Raw genomic sequence first — 21,597 nt, forward strand, 5'->3', positions numbered from 1 at the left:
CCCACCTTGTGGCCCCTCACAGTAGTTATGCCCACCTTTGTTCCTGTCACAGTAGTTATGCCCAGATATGTGCCCCCTCACAGTAGTTATGCCAAATATGTGTCCCCTTACAGTAGTTATGCCCAGATATGTGCCTCCCTCACAGGAGTGATGCCAGATTATGTGCCCCCTCACAGTAGTAATGCACAGATATGTGCCCCCTCATAGTGGTTATGCCAGATTATGTGTCCACTCACAGTAGTAATGCCAGATTATGTGCCCCGTCACAGTATTTATGCCTGGTTATGTGCCCCCTCAAAGTAGATATGCCCAGATATGTGCCCCCTCAGAGTGGTTATGCCAGATTATGTGCCCCTCGCATTAGATATGCCCACATATGTGCCCCTCACAGTGGTTATGCCAGATTACGTGCCCCCTCACAGTAGTTATTCCTTCATATGTGCCCCCTCATAGTTATCCTTCATATGTGCCCCCCTCACAGTAGTTATGCCAGATTAGGTGCCCCCTCAAATTAGTTATGGCAGATTAGGTGCCCCTCAGTAGATATGCCCACTTTTATGCCCCCTCACTCTAGTTGTGCCAATCAAACACCCCCCCACCTTGCCCCCAGTCTGCAGCGTTAGAAAAAAAAAAAAAAACATACTTACCTTCTTCCCTGATGGCTCCCACAATCATCGCGCTGCTGGCTGTGCTGAAGGCAGATTCCCGAGCTTTCAGCTCTCCTCCCACAGCCAGCAGCTCCCTATGAAGATCAGTGAAGCAGGGAGCAGAGAGGTTTCCCTCCTTCACTATGGAAACAAACTGCCTGGCCGGGTGTGTGTGAGTGAGTGCGCGCTCTCCCCCCCCCATATTATACATGTAAAGGTGGCATGGAGCGCTCTGATGGGGCCCAAAATTGCCACTGTACTTCATGTAGGGCCCCATCAGAGCGCTCCATTATATGTTAGTACAGCGGGGCCCCTGCCAGCACCTGGGGGCGTCCACAGGCGCCCGGGTCCCCTGGAGTGCCGGGCCCGGTCACAACTGCGACCCCTGCGACCCCTGTATGTAAGCCAGTGTCTGTATTATATATATAAGCTATCTTACTATCTATCTAATGTAGTGTGGAAAACACAGAGCACGGCAATGACACTGCTGTCTCTCTCAGAACTTTAAAAAACTGTGGAAAATGACTGCTGGGGAGGTTCTTATATAGTTAGGGGTAGGCAATTTTCCTATTGGTTGCTAGGGATGTTGCTAAGCTCAGACAAAGACATTAAGCCTTTTCATTGTCCCACAAGCAAGAAGGGAGGTTACTGATGAAAAAAAATCTAGAATATTCGAAATTACAAATATATATCACTATATTCTAAATATTCGCGAATTCTCGAAGTGCTGATATTCGCGATTCGAATATTCACGTCAGACACTTGCCCAGGTGTGCTGACGCCGGCCCTGCTAGACATCCATATGATGATGTGTCCATCCACATTGTTATATCCCATAAAGATGATATTGATGTTATGTGGTCACAATGAAGTGATATCTTTCCAGTATTAATAATTTGAATGTTATCTATGTAATGTCCAAATACTGATATTAGTCCTAGAATGATATCTACAGTATTTTCAGTTGAGGCAATATATCTGCTGGCAGCTTAGTTGTAGCAAAAGAGCATTCAAATCAGGTAAGTATTCATAACGGTATTGTAGCAGTAGAACGCAGAGTTAGTATAGCATGGACTTGATTGTATTGCAGTAGTATAGAGAGCCACACTATAGCAGTGGCAGACTTAGTTACTCACTGTCCCTTCTGGGTGACGGGTGCTTGTAGTTCTCTGGGTATTTTTTGATTGCTTCCTCAGTGTCTATCTTACAATTCCAGCTGTATGCCTGTCCAACATCTCTGTCTGCCTAATAGGCCTGCGCAAAGGACCGGCTGGATTTGATAGACGGTAATCCTGTGTAGTCTCTTAGGAGAAACTTGAATTTTATCCATGTATTGTTTGCTATGTTCCTCTGCAAATAAGGCCAGCCTGATGATGTGTGTATCAGGTGTAATGGCACTGATGTTTCAATATCATTTTATCTATTTGTATTTTTATTAAATATCTTAATACCTTATCACCCTGAGGGTGAACCTAAGTTCTTTTTAAAGTCATTTTAAATCTACTATTACATTACACAACAACATTAAAACATCCTACATAAGGATGAGCTAACCAGTTTGGACGTATTTTCCGATCTGAATATTTTCTGGTTTGTTCCAGACAAATCCACTAAAATGGCGCATAGGGTCGTTTTAGTGCACATTTTGGCAGGAAAAAGCACTAGGGAGGAAGGACAAGGGCTCTCACATGATCCTGAGAGGAAGGGGGGGGCTTGCCTTGATTGGCTCCCAGGCTGACAGACAGACAATGCTGCAGTAGGCAGGGAGGTGCCCTAGTAGGACGAGCAGAATGCCATTCTGTGCTGGGCTGTGAATGAAGGTGGATGGGTGTTAGGGAGTCATAGAGAGTGAAAAAACAATCAGGGACAGTCAGAAATCTATCAAGCTTGTACTCTGTTGCCAGGTAAAGTGAAGGGAAAGGCTAGAATTACAAAGAAGAAGAAAAATTATGTGTGTAGAATAGAAACAAGCAGGGAAGCTGTCAACCAGGGAGGAAGGAGTGAGGAGCTGTGGCCGCTGTGCCAGCTAGCAGAACTGCAGCTGGTGCAAACCTCAAAAGCAGCTACCTGCAAAGAAAAACTTAAATTATTTTCCCATTTTTTCTAATTTTCACGGAAATACTTTTTTTTGGAAGCTGTTGGAGGGTGGAATTAGCGAGTGTTAATGCAATATTAAGGGTGAAGCCTCAGCCATCTGTTTCCAGTATTTTCGCACATGTGTGGTGCCCTCTGTTTTACTGCGTGATGCCATGTCAGGGCATGAAATTGAGCATGAGGCTTGGCCCTTAATTATCTGTTAACGTTCATTTATTTCTCCACACAGTTAAAATTTTATTTTTTGTGACTTGTTCAATTGAATTAAAGCAGTATATAGGGGATCAGTACAACAATACACAGGTCAGGGTAGTAATCTACCTATGAGTGTTAACATGAAATTGAGAGTGAGGCCTAGCCCTTACTCATCCGTTAAAGTTCATTTCTTTCTCCACATGGTTGAAATTTTATTTTTTGGGGACTTGTTGAATTGAATGAAACCAGCATATAGGTGACAAACAACAATACACAGATCAGCACACAAAAGTATCTGTGAGGGATAATGAATTTAGGCCTAAATTCCCTTTATTTCTGTGTTCACAAACATGTTTCTAATCAAATATTTATTTGTTGGGGGTTGTTGCAGGGGTGGGCTGAGAACTTAAAGTGACCCTGGAAAAATACTAAAAATGGCCCTGTTTTGTAGTCGGGTCCAAAGTGATGGAAGGCAGGGCCAACACAAGTAGGCAGGGCCAGCAATACCATATTGTGGCACATTATACCACCCCACCAGAAGTAAATATCACAGCCCATCACAAAATACTGCTGCCAGCAGCACAAAATACATCCCCAAGAACTTCCACTGGTTGGCCGTGAGGAGGGCTCAGGCAGCCCCCTGGGCATCGGCCCACCGGGAGATTTACCTGTAAGGGCTATGGCCAATCCACCCCTATGTTGTTAATTATATTCAAACTAGCAGCATAAATATGCGATTACTACACCAATACACAGGTTAGTACATAACTTTATCTGAGAGGCCTGAAAATGTCCAACCCTTTTAGAAGGGTTCCAAAAGGAAGACCCAGAGCAAGGATGTGGGTAGTATAAGCACCAACTATCTGGCCAGAACTAGTATTAGTAGTAATAGTAGGCTACAGTTGTCCTGCTGGCTATGAAAAGGCACATCATTATAGTTGAGAAGAAAGAGGATGAGATTGTGGATAGTTCACTCCTGCTCTCAGTCACAGCAGGATGATGTGGAGGTGACTTCCGAGTTCGACACCATGCTGTGGAGCCAGGCATCACAGCTTTCCTCTGCTTCTCCTGCTTGCGGCCCCAAAGAAGGCTTTCAGTGGAGTCTTCTCAGTCTTCACTGCCCCTTCCTAGCGGGGCCCTGTCCTTTTTACTAAGAAGTAGCAAAAAAAAAAAACACCATGCCCTATGATCAATAGTCAAGAGAGTCTCCCTGTTGATGACTTGTGTGGGAGCTCTCACCGTTTAGGCTGCCCTGACATGGAGGAGACTGATGACCCTATGCATACCTGTGTTGATGGTGGTGGTAATAGTGGCACCTGTAGCCACGGTATTGGCAGTGGGTGCAGCAACAGTAGAAGTCAGGGGAAACGCAGCACAGGGGAAGGGGGTCCAGGAGCACACCATGATATCTCACAGTCTTATAAAAGTGGCAGCGAAGGTGAGGACTCCGATGACAACTGTGTGATGTACAGCACCTGGGAGCTGGATCTGGGTGCATAATCTGAAGGATTAAAATAATCCATGGCCATTCAAACACAATTATAGCTACCAGAGATCTATTGCAGCACATGAGGCGGCATCACCAGATCTGATGCCGGCAGATGTTAGACATGAAAATTTGCATATATTTTACTCAGAAATCCAGAGGAGCGTTGTCTAGCCTACAATAGTCATCATGTATATCAGCTGGTCTCCATAATAGAAATAGTACCCACCCAGAGGTTCCCCGTATAGCCTTGCAACTAAGAATGTTGTTCTCATTTGCCTTTTTCTGATTAAGGGAGGGGCCGTGTCTGAAAGGGAGGGTTTTCTCCACCACGTGCAGAGTTACCTCCCTTCAGCTGCCATGAAGCTGCAGCAGGCATTCAGTCTCCTCAATGTGAAGGAGCAGTTTTTCTATGTGCCACACCAGGCTGAGACCAGTAATCAAGCTGACGGTCCCCACCTCAATGACCAGATTCAAACCCTGTCCTATGTAAATACAGGCAGGGCAAGCAGACTGGAACAGTTATCCAAACAGGCACAGCACTCTCTCTGTCTTCTTTCTTGCCCAGACTCCATTGTCAACTCAAAGAGGGTTTTCAGCGTCACGGGGGGAGGGGGGGTATTGTGGTGTCATAGTGACACCCAAACGGACCAGTGTCCAAACATCACTTTTGTCAAAATGAACCAAGCCTGGATTCAGGAGGATTCTCACACTCCTCCCGCTGAGGCCAATGAATAGATCTGGCCTTGCTGGCGGTGCCCCATCTTGCCACTGTTGCTGTCTGCCTGCCTCCATCATGCTATGCCACCTGCCAACCATCATCTTTCGTAAGGCTGTTTCTGCCTCTATCATGCCACTGCCACCATCAGGCCACTAATGTGACCTGCTAACCATCACATTCTGTACAGCTGCTGCCACCACCATCATGCCACTGCTGTGACCTGCCTACCATCACATTCTGTATGGCTGATAGTGCAATTTCCATGTTCAGACAATATGTTACCAAATGGCTTCTGCTGCACCCACTGCTACCTCAGCTGCTGCTGCCGCTACCTCAGCTGATGCTGCTCCTCGCTGCTAAACCCCTACTGCCAACACCAAGCACCATCTGCCACCACTATCACTACTACTACTATTGCTACTACTACCCATAGACAGCCTTGTATGTTCCATGCTATGCTGCAGCATTCCACTGTATCTGTACTGTACCCTTTCCACATACACTCTGCACTGCTGCTGCTCCCAATTAAAAGGGAGAGAATTTTTAGGCTTGTTCTCAACTAGACATTTTTTCTTCTGACAATCAACACTTATGCGTGTTGTACGGGCAGGCATTTCGACCCTGTCAAGGCATAGTTTTTGCATGCGTGCCACCAAGCCAATTTCTTTTATCCCATAACACAATGTGTATTTAAACATTATCTCCCCCCTGATAAGGGCCAATTTTTGGAAGCTTTGGAATATGAAAAAGCATAACACATCTGCCGGCGTGCTGTGCTTTTAAATACGCTGTTTGTTAATGCTGTCAAACGTACGTTTACGCAAAGCTATGTATGTCAGTGTCACTCAGATATCATTTACTATCTGAGTGACAGGTTGGGGAGGGCAAAAAATTCATAAAAAATAAACTAAATGAGATATCAAAAAGTCATGGGAGGCTAAATGTGTGTTATATAGCAACTTTCAGGGCAATTGGAGCAACTTTAGGCCCCTTTCACACGAGCGAGTTTTCCGCGTGGGTGCAATGCGTGACGTGAACGCATTGCACCCACACTGAATCCGGACCCATTCATTTCTATGGGGCTGTGCACATGAGCAGTGATTTTCACGCATCACTTGTGCGTTGCGTGAAAATCGCAGCATGTTCAATATTCTGCGTTTTTTAACGGAACGCAGGCCCCATATAAGTGAATGGGGCTGCATGAAAATCGCAAGCATCCGCAAGCAAGTGCGGATGCGGTGCGATTTTCACGCACGGTTGCTAGGAGACGATCGGGATGTGGACCCGATCATTATTATTTTCCCTTATAACATGGTTATAAGGGAAAATAATAGCATTCTTAATACAGAATGCATAGTACAATAGGGCTGGAGGGGTTAAATTTTTTTTTATAATAATTTAACTCACCTTAATCCACTTGATCGCGCAGCCGGGATCTCTTCTGTCTTCTTCTTTCCTGTGCACAGGAAAAGGACCTTTGATGACGTCACTGCGCTCATCACATGGTCCGTCACATGATCCATCACCATGGTAAAAAAGATCATGTGATGGACCATGTGATGAGCGCAGTGACGTCATCAAAGGTCCTATTCCTCAAAGAAGAAGACAGAAGAGAAGCCGGGCTGCGCGATCAAGTGGATTAAGGTGAGTTAAATTATTTTTTTATTTTTTTTAACCCCTCCAGCCCTATTGTACTATGCATTCTGTATTAAGAATGCTATTATTTCCCCTTATAACTATGTTATAAGGGAAAATAATAAAATCTACACAACACCTAACCCAAACCCGAACTTCTGTGAAGAAGTCCGGGTTCGGGTCTGGGTACCAAACATGCCGATTTTTCTCACGCGCGTGCAAAACGCATTACAATGTTTTGCACCCGCTCGGAAAAACGCAAACATGGAGCGCAATCGCAGTGAAAACTGACTTGTTTTAGTGTCAAAATCGCACCATTTTCCCTGAACGCATCCGGCCCCAATCTGCAACGCCCGTGTGAAAGGGGCCTTAGTTTGTCCCAAACATATTTGGGTTCAAACCAAACTTTTTCAAAAATTTGGTAAACCAGACCCTAAACGAATCTGGACTGATTCACTCATCTCTAATCCTACACATAATAATCAGTAAATGATCATTTATTCTGTTTGCACTAGATATTCAGCTGATCTGAGGCAGTGGTTCTCATTGTAGAGATCTGGCAGTATGGACAGTATGGAGACTTGAAAAAGCACTAGATTGTTATTATTTATCTTCTTATACGGATGGAGTAGTATTAACACTCCTGTTTTCTGAGATTTCTGAGTTGTGTTATCTAATCTAAGCAAACACCTTCAATCGCTTTTCAATGGCTTTTGTCTCAAGATAACGCGATGAGTTAAGAAATTTGAGTTAAAAGTTGGAGTGCTAACCCTGCTAAATCTGTATTTTATATTTCTTCAGTTTTCTGCAATTAATACAACCCGAACAGCTTAATGTACAGACTCTGTTCAAACTTTGTTTCGAAGCTCTCAGATCTGAGAGGTGTTGTATATGTAAAATAAATCTACATAAAAAAATAAAAAAATCCCTTAGAAATGACTAGCAGAATTCTGCGATTAATCAAGCCCAAACCACATAACGTACAGACCACATTCAAACTGTGTTTCGAAGCTCTCGGCGCTGAGAAGTGTGCTATGAATTTTTGTAGTCAATGGGATTTGTCATTTTTTATAAATTTACGTTTAAAATAAAAATAAAAAAAACATTGTAATGAATGACAGAATTCTGCGATTAATACAGCCAGAACTCCTTAACGTACAGACTCCCTTCAAACTGTGTTTTGAAACTATTGGTAATGAAAGGTGTGCTCTGTAGTTTTGGAGTCAATCAGATTTGTCGTTTTTAATAAAGTTACATTTAAAATTAAAAAAAATCCCACATAGGAATAAATGGCAGAATGTTTAGAGAATAAAGTTTTAACTGCCATGGATGATGCCCCAAGCATAGTCTAGCTACCACCCAGTCTCACAGATATAGTACACACGCATGGTCCCTCTTCTCTCCCACTCTTACACGCAATCAGCTTTTTCAAACTCTATAGGGGTCATTTATCAAACTGGTGTAAAGTAGAACTGTCTCAGTTGCCCATAGCAACCAATTTGATTCCACCTCTCATAAGCCAGTTCTACTTTACACCAATTTAATAAATGACCCCCGATTTATTGATTTATTTCCTTCATGAAATATATATCTATATATATATATATATATATATATATTTATTTATTTTATTTATTTTATTTTTTAAAGTTATTTACTTTTAGGATTATTTTAGTGGTGAAAAAAAAAATGATAACAAAATTTACATGTAAAACATGTCCTAGAAAATTGTACGCAGGTATATGTACATAATATATATGTGCTACATCTGCATTTTCTGCTTTAGTTTTTAGCAGTGGCATACCTACCATAGATACAGACCACATATCTTTGATGGGCCCCCCAGTGCTGAACTGCTTCTCATGTTCCTAACATTGATTCACGTTATTATACACTGAGCTCCCCCTAGAGGTGACTACAGGCAGACAGTTTTATAATACACTGTGTGAAGGGAAGAAGGAGATTTATCAGTGGGTTTTACTGCTGTAGTAGATCAGTACTACTATGGCCTTGTATAAGCATTGGCCTCTGTGAAGACTATTGTTTTGATTACAAGCACTACAGTAATGTAGATAATAGGAATCAGAGAGACTATAGATCTTCCACTACTTTGTTCCTCTCTTGATATGTGGCTGTGTTTTCTGCTTCTCCAGCTATTCTTGGAACTGAGAAGAGCAATAAGTATGAAATAAAAGATAACTTTGGACAAAGACTTTATTTTGCAAGAGAGGAAAACGTCTACCTCAATAAAAACTTGTGTGGACCATTGCGACCTTTCACCATGCACATTGCTAATAACACAGGCCGGGAAGTAATCACAGTTATTAGGCCCTTGAGGTGCATTACTTGCTGTTTTCCCTGCTACTTGCAAGAGGTTAGTGTCTTTGTGTTGATCACTTGTTATTATTACTGCTTTTTTTGTGATGAGTTGCACATGTTCTTTTTTAAACCTTTCTAAATATCCTAGGCAGGATACAAATAGCTTCAATATGTGTTCTGTACTTCTATGTAAAGACAATTCCTGCATAACCAGAAAAGAAATAGAGAAACCTCTTCATAAACTTTATTGGTAGCATATTAGATTTATCTAATGTACTGAAGTAACCACGCTGTATGGCATTGTAAAGCCTCCTTTTTTTTAGTTTTTTCCTTCCTGCACTTTTTTTTTTTAGCAATATAGCCATATGAAGGGTTTTTTGTTGGATGAGTTGTGGTTTTCATTGGGGCAATGTTAACGTTCCATATTTTGTACTGCAAAACTGTAAAAAAAATTATGTATGTATAGTGCAATATTCACTACACATCAACATTTACATGATAACCTTATTGTGTTGGTCAATATGGTTATGACTTTACCAAAATGTTTATAGTTTGTTATGTTTTACTACTTGTTAAATTGTACAACCTTTACATAAAAATGAAAATAGCTTTTTGTCAACATATTCTGAAAGCCGTAAAATTTTTATTTTTCCACTGACAGAGATCTGTGAGCATGTCCTTTGCACAGTGGGTTGTAGTTTTTATTGGTACATATGGCTTTTTGATTATTTTTATTCCATTTTTTGGAGAAGACAAGGTAACCAAAAAAAAACGCTCCAATTCAGTGATTGGAATTTTTTACAGCATTCACCTATGAGAAAAATAAAATGATGATCTGGACATTTTTAGATGTATCAAAATCAATTATGTTTATTGCTTTTTATATGATAAACAGGAAAATGGTTGTTTTTAATATTTGTTTACATATTTTCACACATTTCTAAATACTTTTTAAATGTTTTTATTTTATTTTAGTCCGCACCAAGCTGGTATTTGCCACATGATGAGTAGGCTGAGCACCAAAGCCCACTCCATACACTCCTGGCATGTACATCAAGGTGCATGAAGGGGTTAAATCCACCTGTTCAATGTGTAAGGTCATCAGCTTATTAACCCATGATGGGATTTATAATTCTATCTATCTAAAGTCCATCAGCCCATCCATCCATTCAGCACTATTAATAAATTATTCTTTGTATGTTTCAAGAATTGTATGTAATTAAAATGATAAAAAAGTATAAATATTCTTTTTTTTTTTATCACATTTTACCATTCAGTTCACTTTGTCCCACTAAGAAATTGCAACTTTTAGTGTCTTTTTTTATATTTTTTTTATACATGCATTGGCACACATATGTATTCCAAAGCATTATAGCTTTTTCATGGAAAATGCGCCGGCGGCTTTTAGATTATATCTAAGGCCTAGTTTGTGGCCGGAAGCAGACCCATTCACTTCAATGGGTCCGCAAATCCAGAATTGCGGAACGGCCGCACGGAACGGGACCCCTCGGAAGCACTACGGAGTGCTTCCGTGGGGTTGCGTCCCGTACTTCCGTTCCGCAAAAAGATAGAACATGTCCTATCTTTTTGCGGAACGGGCGGATCGCGGACCCATTAAAGTGAATGGGCCCGCGATCCGATGCGGCTGACCTACGGCCGGCGATCGTGCATTGCGGCCCTCAGTTTGCGGGCCACAGCACGGGTCACACGCGTTCGTGTGAACTCGGCCTAACTATCAGTCACAGTCCAAACACGCTGTGATGAAGCGAGACTGCTTTATCACAGCTCCATAAAAGTCAGGTGCTGATTTTAAGTGGTTGTCCACTCCTTTTATATTGCTGGCCTATCTTCAGGAGAGGCCATCAATATCTGATCATCGGGGGTATAACACCCTTCACCCCCACCAATCAGCTTTTTGGCAGTAGCTCTGGTGACAGAAGTAGGTGCCGGAACTACACAGCTTTGCGAAGTGAATGGGAGCAGTGATGCAGTAACCAGTTCCATCCACTGCTCAACGGATGCAGCTGTATAGTTCTGGCACATACTTCCAATGCAGGAACTACTACTTAACAGATGATCGGCAGGCGTACGGGTGACGGACCCTGTCACTAAGATATTGACGACCTACAGTATCCTAACTATAGGTCATCAATATAAAAAGAGTGGACATTTCTCTTAAGTTCCAGCTGTCAGTGCCCTACACTTTGGGCAAACCATCAATGTTTGATTGGTGTGGGTCCAACATCCAGGACCCCTGGGTTTGGAGAAATAAAGGTGCTGCAGAGCTTCTCAGAGTACCACATCCAGTTATTTATTATGAGCCTAAGACTACATTCACTCCACCTTATCCATTTTGTGGTCCGCTAATCGCACATCCACAAAATACGGATGCGGTCCGTGTGCATACTGTACTTTTATCGGGCCCCATCGTATAAATGCCTATTCTTGTCTGTATGCTGTCTGCATTTTTTGCAGGCCCATGAGCCTTTAGCTACACCCGTGCCTGCTATTCTCAAAGGAACTTTTATTGCAATAATTCGAAGTTCGTAATGGTGATTTTAGGTTAAAACATAACTTTTAATATATACAAGATTAGGATGAGTCCCTAAATGCTATAATGAGAGATAAAGAAAAAAGTGCATGATGGCACCAGGGATACAAATGTGCTAGGTGCACGGCGGCACCCTTAAATAATATAGATGGGTACACGGCGGCACCTTAAATAACCAGTAGGTCCTACCGTTATGGCCCCGGTCCTCTGGTCTCTGGAGATGTCCAATGCAAGAAGATTTTGCTGTAAAGAAGAGCAGAAGGGGTCCGGCGGGGATATGAGTGGGTAAGGGGTACCTAGACAGCCCTAATATAGGGGCGAGATAGCACCCATCTGTTCATCACTGGAGGATTTCCATCTAGAATCTAAAAAACTATAATCCCGACTAAGGGATGGGGGTTACCTCAATGCAACTCTGAGAAAGGCTTTCCAGTATGCTTTGGGTACAAATAGAGAGGCCTTGCTTACCCCTAAAAAACAAAATAAAAATGAAAAAGCACAGACCAGACTTATTTCTATCTATGACACTGCAAATAAAAAAGTAAAAGAAATACTAGAAAAGTACTGGCCAATCCTTAAAATGGATCCCGAAATGAGTAAGAACATCATGTCGTATCCAAGTATCACATATCGCAAAGGCAGAAGCCTGAGAGATAGGCTAATCCGCAGCCACTATGTACCTGTGGCACCGTCAGGAACTTGGCTGGACCATAGACCCACGGGCATGTTTAGATGTGAAACATGCAAGGCGTGCGCCTCCATTTTCACATGTAAGACAATTACATGCTCGGCGACTGTCAGGGTTTTCACCATAAGAGATTTCATCAATTTTAGGATTAAAGGGGTGATTTATATTTGTCAATGCCCATGCCCAAAAGATTATATAGGGAAGACATATAGGGAACTATATAGAAGAATGTAACGCCTGTCGCCGATCATGTAAATGAATTCCATGGAGGAAGTGCCAAGGCTCTATAATGTTCTGCTCTGGAGTGTGTACCCATGTCCCCTAGAAAGGGAGACTGGAATAAAAAAATCCTCCAAAGAGAAGCGGAATGGATTTTTAGATGTAAGTCTCAAGCACCCTTAGGCCTAAACAATCCCACAGTTGGAAAAGAGAAACTAGTCTGATTGTGGGATTGGACCGTATTCTAGATGGATGTTATGGAATTGGCCAGAAAAAAACAGGAAAAATGTCCTAACCAAAAGATCACCCTGAAAAGAGGATTAAGCCCCTTAAAGCTTCTGCTTAAGGTATTAATGATAGTTCAAAAATTGGTCATGAGTGCGGGAAGTACTCAATTAAATACAAGATGACCCCACCAGAGTCATGATTGTGATCTGTTATGAATCTGGATCTGGATCTGGATCTAAGGATCCGAGATTCCCCTATGTCCTAATCATTGGATGAATAAATATAATTTTTTGTAGCATTAGAAGTCACTTGGGGACCGCTCCCCCCATATAGGAGGCGTATTAGGGGTTAAACTGTTCACTGCATGGCTTTAAAGAAACGCTATCCTGTCTTCCTACCTCTAACAATCGCTAGAGGCCGGTGTCCTGGTGAATCGCAGAACCGGATGTGACGTTTGCGTTCCACCAGACCGGAAGTAAGGTCGCGGCGTGCGTTCCACGGGCCGGAAGTGCCTGAGGAGCGCCGATTTTAAAAGAAGAGAAGTTCCCCATGTATGCCACTGCCATATCGACCCTGGGAGGAGGCAGTCACGTCAGGAGCTGGGAGCTAAATTGTAAGTGTACTTGAATATTCCTGGATGTTGAAGAAAAGGATATGACCTCGACTAAGGGTGTCTCTGTATACATCCCTATCTGCATCTAGTACTTGCTTTTTACTATATATGTTGGATTACAGGTAGTAGCACCCAATAGGAGCTAGCGCGATACCCAGCCCTCATCTGATTGTACCATTTTTTGTTTATGACGTCTGCAATACCTATTTGAGACGACGAATGGGATAATGTATATATGGTGATTGTACCATCTACCTAGACACTGCAAAAAGTGTTATTGTATATATCTTGGGATAAACAATTTAATAGGTGTCACTATACTATCTGTATTATTGTAACCGAGACCCCCTGAGGAGCCCCTGAGTGGGCAAAATGCGTTGGAACATTGCTTTGTACAACAATTATCTATGTTGTTGCAGTATCGTATATATGGTATTTGTTTACACTACACTATCACCGTTAGGCTGTTATAGGGAAAGGATGGAAGGTACGCGGACAGGGAACCCCACCATCAGGGGCGACCCCTGGGTAAAGGTTAGAAAGAGTGTGTACTAGGGAAAGATTCCCCACACCAACCATCTACCTTCCATCCACATTGTACACTGTGTAAGTCTGTATTGTCTGTATGTCAGAAATGTGGCGGATGCTATCATACATTAAGAGTAGCCGGTTGGAGGCCTGCACTCTATGTATGACATCAAGCCACCATTAAGGGGCATTTATTTTAAGTATAAATAATGAAAGTATATTTTAAAAGGGTCTGCAAATTGACGGACCCATAATATCTCAAAACATAAGAAAAGAATGTGTTGTTCACGGACGTGGCCCTACACCTAACAGAAAAAAAAAATAAAAAAAATCGAACAAAAAAAATTTGAAAATCCCAAAAGAGTGCCGGCCAAATTCAGCGCATGCAAAAAAAAAAAAAAAACACTTGCGCCCCAAAAAAATGTGTGTTGGGGTGGGGAGGAAAGCTGCAGCACCCCTGGGGGGTCTAGGGTCACACAGCTGAGTGCTGTGGACCCCAGACACCCAATCCGGGTGCTAAACTAGTGAAATAACTTTCCCTCACTATCCCTGCCTAGTGTATCTCTCCCTACCTCTCCAAAATACTCCAATGTGTGCCTGATGGCACAAAAAAACTTACAATCCAGCCGAGCTCCTCTCTCTCCCACTCCACGAACGTGTATGAGCAGGGAGAGGAGCTCCGGCAATTCAAAACTGCCGCTCCGCCCGCCCACCTGCCCAGCCGACCAATCAGAAGCGATCCTGAGAGGTGGCGTGACCGCCAACTCTCAGGATCGCAGGACGTGATTTGTGGTGTATTATATAACACCACCGATCACCGTCCTATTCCTGGTTATCGGGTCACCAGAGACCCGAATAACCCGGAAACACAGCAAACCGCAGGTCTGAATTGACCTGCGGTTTGCTGCGATCGCCGACAAGGGGGGGATCACAGGACCCCACTGGGTATTGTACCAAGGTACCTGTACGCCCTGTGTCCGTAACAGGTTAAGGACTATTGTGTGTGACAGCAGCAATATACATTTTTAGCACATCCTGGGCTAAATACCGTGTAATAGGCCGCTGCAGACGGTTAAATTATTCACGCCACATCTCCTGTGTAAAGTGTGCGCATACCTTAAAATATCAGTGACATCCAGTGTACCTTTTTCCGTAGACAGTGCAAACTGTGACATTACCTGTGGTACTTGTCCTGTATAACGTTTCCTAATCACAAATACTTTTGTAAATTTTTTGCGCATACACTTCCAAATCCTACGCTACTGCACGTGTGACATACTTTAAAGCATATATCACATTTAAATTAAGGAAGGGACGGAGAAGTGGCCGTGATGCTGATGGTGCACGCAGAGGCTGTGGCCCTGGGCGCGGAGAAACTGTGCCTGCTGCTAGAGCACAAGAAAAACAATCATCCACGATACCTAGCTTCATGTTCTAGTTTGCAGGGCGGTGCAGGCCACAACTCTTGAATTCAAACCAGTGCGACCAGGTGGTCGGTTGAATTGCAGCAGATAATGCTTCCAGTCGGTTAAGCACCACCCTGTCTTCCACCAAGTCCAGTCTCAGTAGCCAAGAGTCTGGTCAACACAATCCTCACCATGATCCTCCTTCCTCCCACCATGTAAAGTCTGGCGAAACAAGTGATCCCACACTCGGCTATTCTGAGGACCTCTTTTCATCGCCATGACTTGATTTGGCCCTCTCGCCAAGCACGCTTAAAGAGGGACCTGAGATCTTGTGTCCTGATTCCCAATCTCTTGAGCATCCACAGTCACAAAAACATGACGGTGGGGAACGGCAATTAATGTTTAATGAGCTGGATGATGATGAGACACAGTTGCCAATAAGTCAACCGCAATTACTGTCTCAAGAGGTTGATGAAGAGGATGAGACACAGTTGTCAATCACTGTGTTTGTGGTTAGGTCAACAAATCAGGGGGATGATCAGAGTGAGGAAGTGGAAGAGGATGTGGTGGACAATGAGGTCACTGACCCAACCTGGGAAGGTGGAAAACCGAGCAAGGACAGCAGTACAGAGGGAAATGGATCTGCAGCACCGCAACAGGCTGGAAGAGGCAGTGGGGTGGCAAAAGGGAGAAGGCGGGTGACACCAAACAGGCCCGCAACTGTTCCACAGAGCACCCCTTGCGGAAATCTCCCTTGTCAATGGGTAGATGTTCCGCAGTATGGCGCTTTTTTGAGGAAAGTGCGGATGATAAAAGAATAGTAGTTTGCAACCTGTGCAATACGAAAATGAGCCGGGGCGTGAACACTAGCAACCTCACCACCACCAGCATGATCCGCCACATCACATTCAAGCACCGTAATAAGTGGGACGAACGCCTGGGTCCACAATCTGTGTCTGCAGGTCACACCACTGCCTCCTCTTCACCTATGTTACGTGCTTGCCAATCCCCTGTCGAAGGCGCAGGCTCGGATGCCTCCCACCCTACACCTGGACCTTCGCAAGCACCATCAGCGACCAGATCCACATCCATGTCCCAGCGCATCATCCAAATGTCCTTACCCCAGGCCTTTGAACACAAGCAAAAATACCCAGGCACCCACCCACAGGCCATAGCACTAAATGCGCAGCTTTCAAAATGACTGGCCCTGGAAAGGTTGCCATTTAGGCTTGTGGACACTGAGGCCTTCCACAGCCTGATGTCGGCGGCCATCACGCATTACGCAGTCCCCAGCTGCCACTATTTTTCAAGGTGTGCCGTGCCCGCCGTACACCAACAGGTGTCCCGTAACATTACACGTGCCCTGACCTACGCAGTTAGGCCTCATGCACACGACCGTTGTTCTGGTCCGCATCCGAGGTGCAGTTTTTGCGGCTCAGGTGCGGACCCATTCACTTCAATGGGGCCGCAAAAGATGCGGACAGCACTTTGTGTGCTGTCCGCATCTGTTACTCCATTCCGTGGCCCCGCAAAAAAAATATAACATGTCCTATTCTTGTGCGTTTTGCGGACGAGAATAGGCATTTCTACAATGGGCCGCCTGTTCCGTTCCGCAAATTGCGGAAGGCACACGGGCGGCTACCGTGTTTTGCGAATCTGCAATATGCGGACCGCAAAAAAACGGAACGGTCGTGTGCATGAGGCCTTACTGGGTAGGTCCACTTAACCATGGACACATGGACAAGTGCATTCGACCAGGGACACTATATTTTCCTGACGGCACACTGGGTAAATGTTGTGGAGGCCGGGAGCGAGTTGTATCCTGGGATGGCACAGGTGCTAGCGACGACAAGGATTGCGGGCCCTACGTCGATCAGGGTTCTCCTCCTACGCCTCCTCCTCCACTTCCACCTCAGATTTATCTGCGTGCAGCACCAGTCAGTCATCAGTCGGTAGCTGGAAGCAAGGTAGCACTGCGGTGGGGTAGCGGCAACAGGCCGTGCTGAAGTTTATATGCTTAGGGGACAAACAGCACACTGCCGCAGAGCTGTGGCAGGGGATAAGAGACCAGACTGAGCTGTGGCTCTCGCCACTCACCCTAGAACCAGGCATGGTTGTGTCTGATAATGGTCGTAACTTGGTGGCGGCTTTGGAGCTCAGCAAGCTCAGACACATCCCATGCCTAGCCCACGTGTTCAACCTTGTGGTTCAGCGGTTTCTCAAAACCTACCCCAATTTGCCTGAGCTACTGGTGAAGGTGCGCCGCATGTGTGCACATTTCCGCAAGTCATCGACAGCTTCAGCCCGTCTGTCAACGCTGCAGAAGCTCTTGAAATTGCCAGCTCACCGGCTGTTGTGCGACTTGAGCACGCACTGGAACTCGACATTCCACATGTTAGCCAGGGTTTGTGAGCAGCAGAGAGCAGTAGTGGAATACCAGCTGCGACATGTTTGTTGCCTTTCCAGTCAGCTTCCGCTATTCACAAGCGAGGAGTGGGCATGGATGTCTGACCTCTGTGAGGTTTTAAGAAACTTTAAAGAATCAACACAGATGGTGAGCGGTGATAACACTATTATCAGCATAACCATCCCACTTCTGTGTTTACTCAAATGCTCGCTGCTCACAATTAAGGACAACGCTTACATGTGTAAGAGGTGGAAATGGGGGAACACATTACATAGGGTGATAACCAGACCACCCTCAGTTCGTCTTCTGAGCTCGAATTGGACGATGAAGAGGAGGAGGAGGAGCAGGAGACGGTTGACTCCGCTACAGAGGGTAGTACCCATGGAAGTTTAATTCCATCTGTTCAGCGAGGTTAGGCAGAAGAGGAAAAAGAGGATGAGGAGATTGAGAGTAATCCTGCTGATGGCGACAGCGAAGTCTTGCCTGTTGGTACTCTGGCACACATGGCTGACTTCATGTTAGGCTGCCTTTCCCGCGATCCACACGTTATATGCATTTTAGACAACATGGATTACTGGTTGTTCACCCTTCTCAACCCCCGCTACAAAGAAAACTTCTTATCTCTTATTCCTCTGGTGGAGAGGATGAGCAAAACTGTGCAATACCAGAAGATCCTTGTTGAAAAATTGCTCCAAAAATTGCAATCTGACAACGCTGGCGGCAGAGTCCGTAGTTCCTTAGCCAACCAAGAAGGGGAAACAAGGGGAACACACATCAGTTCCAACAGAGGGAAACACTCTCCAAAGCCTAGGACAGTTTCATGACATCACCCTCACCCTTATGCGTGGCCTACTGTCACAAGGAGGGAAACATTTTGGAAGATGGTGAAGGAGTACATAGCAGACCATGTCAGCGTCCTCAATGATCCCTCAGTGCCTTACAACTACTTGGTGTCCAAGTCGGACACGTGGCACAAACTGGCGCTCTACGCCTTGGAGGTGCTGGCCTGCCGCCAGAGTTTTGTTTGAGCGGGTATTTAGTGCTTCTGGTGGCATTATAACAGATAAGCGTATCCGCCTGTCAACTGAAAATGCTGACAGGTTGACTCTTATAAAAATGAACAAGGCCTGGATTGACCATGACTTCTCGACTCCACCAGATGAAAGCTGATGAACATAAAGGCACTTTAAATGTGTTGTTTACAATGTACTGAATACACTTTATTCCCATGCACCCCTTCCACCACAAACAAGAGTATATGGTTGAATCTTCCTTTTCTCATCTTCCATCATATCAACACATGCTTGATATGCTTATTCGTCGCATATAATGCCCTCGCATATATGCCCTTCGCATATAATTTTTTACAGGTTCAGCTCACCAGCAGGCCCTCGCAAATAATTTTTTTACAGGGTCAGCTCACCAGCAGGCCCTCACCTACAATGTTTTAGAAGGTCAGCTCACCAGCAGGTCCTCGCATATAATTTTTTAGAGGGTCAGCTCACCAGCAGGCACTCGCATATAATGTTTTACAGGGTCAGCTCACCAGCAGGCCATCGCATATAATTTTTTAGAGGGTCAGCTCACCAGCAGGCCCTCGCATATAATGTTTTACAGCATCAGCTCACCAGCAGGCCTTCACCTACAATCTTTTACAGGGTCAGCTCACCTGAAGGCCCTTGGATATAATATTTTAGAGGGTCAGCTCACCAGCAGGCCCGCACCTAAAATCTTTTACAGGGTCGGCTCACCAGCAGGCTCGCACCTCAAATCTTTTACAGGGTCAGCTCACCTGTAGGCCCTCACCTACAACCTTTTAGAGGGTCAGCTCACCAGCAAGCTCGCACCTAAAATATTTTACAGGGTCAGCTCACCAGCAGGCCCGCACCTAAAATCTTTTACAGGGTCAGCTCACCAGCAGGCCCTCACATATAATTTTCTACAGGGTCAGCTCACCTGCAGGCCCTCGCATATAATTTTCTACAGGGTCAGCTCACCAGCAGGCTGTCACGGCCATGGCTATGACGGTGACTCCTCAACCGCATGCGGTTGTCAGCGGTTTAGTTTGATTGTCAATCACAGGTGAGGGCTGTGGTATTTGCCTCACCTGTGGTTGCCGCTGGCAACGGTATGTATGTGGCAGCATAGCACTCTGAACTGTATTATGGTTGCACCTAGCAATCCTTCTGTTGGGTGTGTGTGTGTATGTATGTCTGTGTACACTCTGTGTTATGTGTGGTGTGCACGTACATCTTCCCCTCACTGTGGTTGCCCGTGGCAACGTTTGGTGGTTGTTGTACATGTGGTGGCAGTGTCCCGGCCTTCGGGCTGACTCCCTGGACATGAGTGCCACCCATGTCGTTGCCTGCGGCAACAGCCACAGTGTATGTGTTGTTTGGACACTTTTCCTTTTTAGTGTGTGTTTCCCTTCTTTGGTGCTGGAAGGGTTAACTCCCTTCCCAGTGTGTGTGTGTCTCACTGGGTGTGTCCGACTGTGGGGTGTGGCTTCTTGGCCTATATAGCCTCACTGCTTTTCCAGGTCTTCAGCCATGCTTAGCTGAAAGCAGCCTCCTGTCTTTACTACCTGCCAGTGAGAGCCACCCCTGTGGTCATAACCATAATGTCACATTAAGTTTATTTCTAGTTATGTGTGATGTCTGTTTGATGTTTCCATGTGATTTTGTGCAGCTATGGATCTGGGTCCCTGTGTGGGGATGCGTTTGTGATCTGCACCCTGCTTACACAGGGATCCAGTCAGCAAGGCTGTGGCAGGTAGGTGGAACTCTTTGTTCACCTGCCATATCCATAGAGCTGTTTATGTTTCCCCTTTTCCAGCAGCTTGGCCATTGAGACTCCTGCTCCTCCGTGCCTAGGAGGAGTGGGTTGTCTTACTCAGCTCCTAGTTTAGGGCCATCTTGAGGGCTAGCAGGGACTTCAAGGTTCTGGAGCATGAGCCCTCCTACCATCAAGGTCGGCTCATGTAGCTAGGAGTCAGGGTCAGGTTAGGGATGCGTTTAGGAGGTGACCTGCTCCCTAATCCTGTCTTCCTGGCCAAGCAGCCATAACATCATCTGGCTTCACACGGCTGAGGATTTCCCCCATCCTCAGCCGTGACACAGGCCTTCACCTACAATCTTTTACAGGGTCAGCTCACCAGCAGGCCTGCATCTAAAATATTTTACAGGGTCAGCTCACCTGCAGGCCTGCACCTAAAATCTTTTACAGGGTCAGATCACCTGCAGGCCCTCACCTAATTATACCTAATAGGTAATTTGCGTGCATGCTACTTTGCTTGGATGTGGTAGCCGTAGCTGTTTCTCAGGCTCCCTCTCCGCAATCGAACTCTGATTCCCCGTTACCTGTAGTCACCATGGTTTGCGCTGACAATAACATCGAAAGTTTATAGGCCAGAAATCAGAATGGATTGTCGCTGTCACGGGGACGTGCGATCAGCCCCAGGTTATCTAAAGTCACCAAAGCGGCAGAGGCCATCACCCATAATGTTTTAGATGGTCAGATCAGCAGGCCCTTGCTCAAAATGTTTTTGAGGGTCACCAGCAGGCCATCAATCATAATATTTCAAGGCTGTGTATGATGCCCTCCTTTATGTGTAACAAAGGGTGTATTGTAGTGCCGATTCCTTGTAATTTTTGGAAGCACTTGCACTTTATATACAAGTAAATATACAGGAAAGAATGTTTCCTAACAATTTTTCCTCTAAAATCGATTTTATCTTCGGTTTTGTGCGTATTATTGTCAGTCTGTAAAAGTGGCCTACTACTCGGACAACATCGTTCCCAGTGGCAACCTGGGAGTCCAGATGCATCCAGACATCCTCCCCATGCTGTTCCTGAACCATT

At 44.9% G+C, this 21,597-nt stretch overlaps 1 protein-coding gene across 1 annotated transcript in view; it reads left to right on the top strand.

Moving 5' to 3' along the window:
* Nucleotides 1-21,597, top strand: part of PLSCR5 (phospholipid scramblase family member 5) — a 142,305-nt gene that overhangs the window by 21,326 nt on the left and 99,382 nt on the right. Inside the window, exon 4 of the mRNA XM_040429945.1 lies at nucleotides 8,932-9,152. Coding sequence (XP_040285879.1) covers nucleotides 8,932-9,152 — 221 coding nt within the window. The remainder of the gene's footprint in view (nucleotides 1-8,931; nucleotides 9,153-21,597) is intronic.

This window comes from Bufo bufo, chromosome 4 (assembly GCF_905171765.1).
Source record: "Bufo bufo chromosome 4, aBufBuf1.1, whole genome shotgun sequence".
Classification (NCBI taxonomy): Eukaryota; Metazoa; Chordata; class Amphibia; order Anura; family Bufonidae; genus Bufo; species Bufo bufo.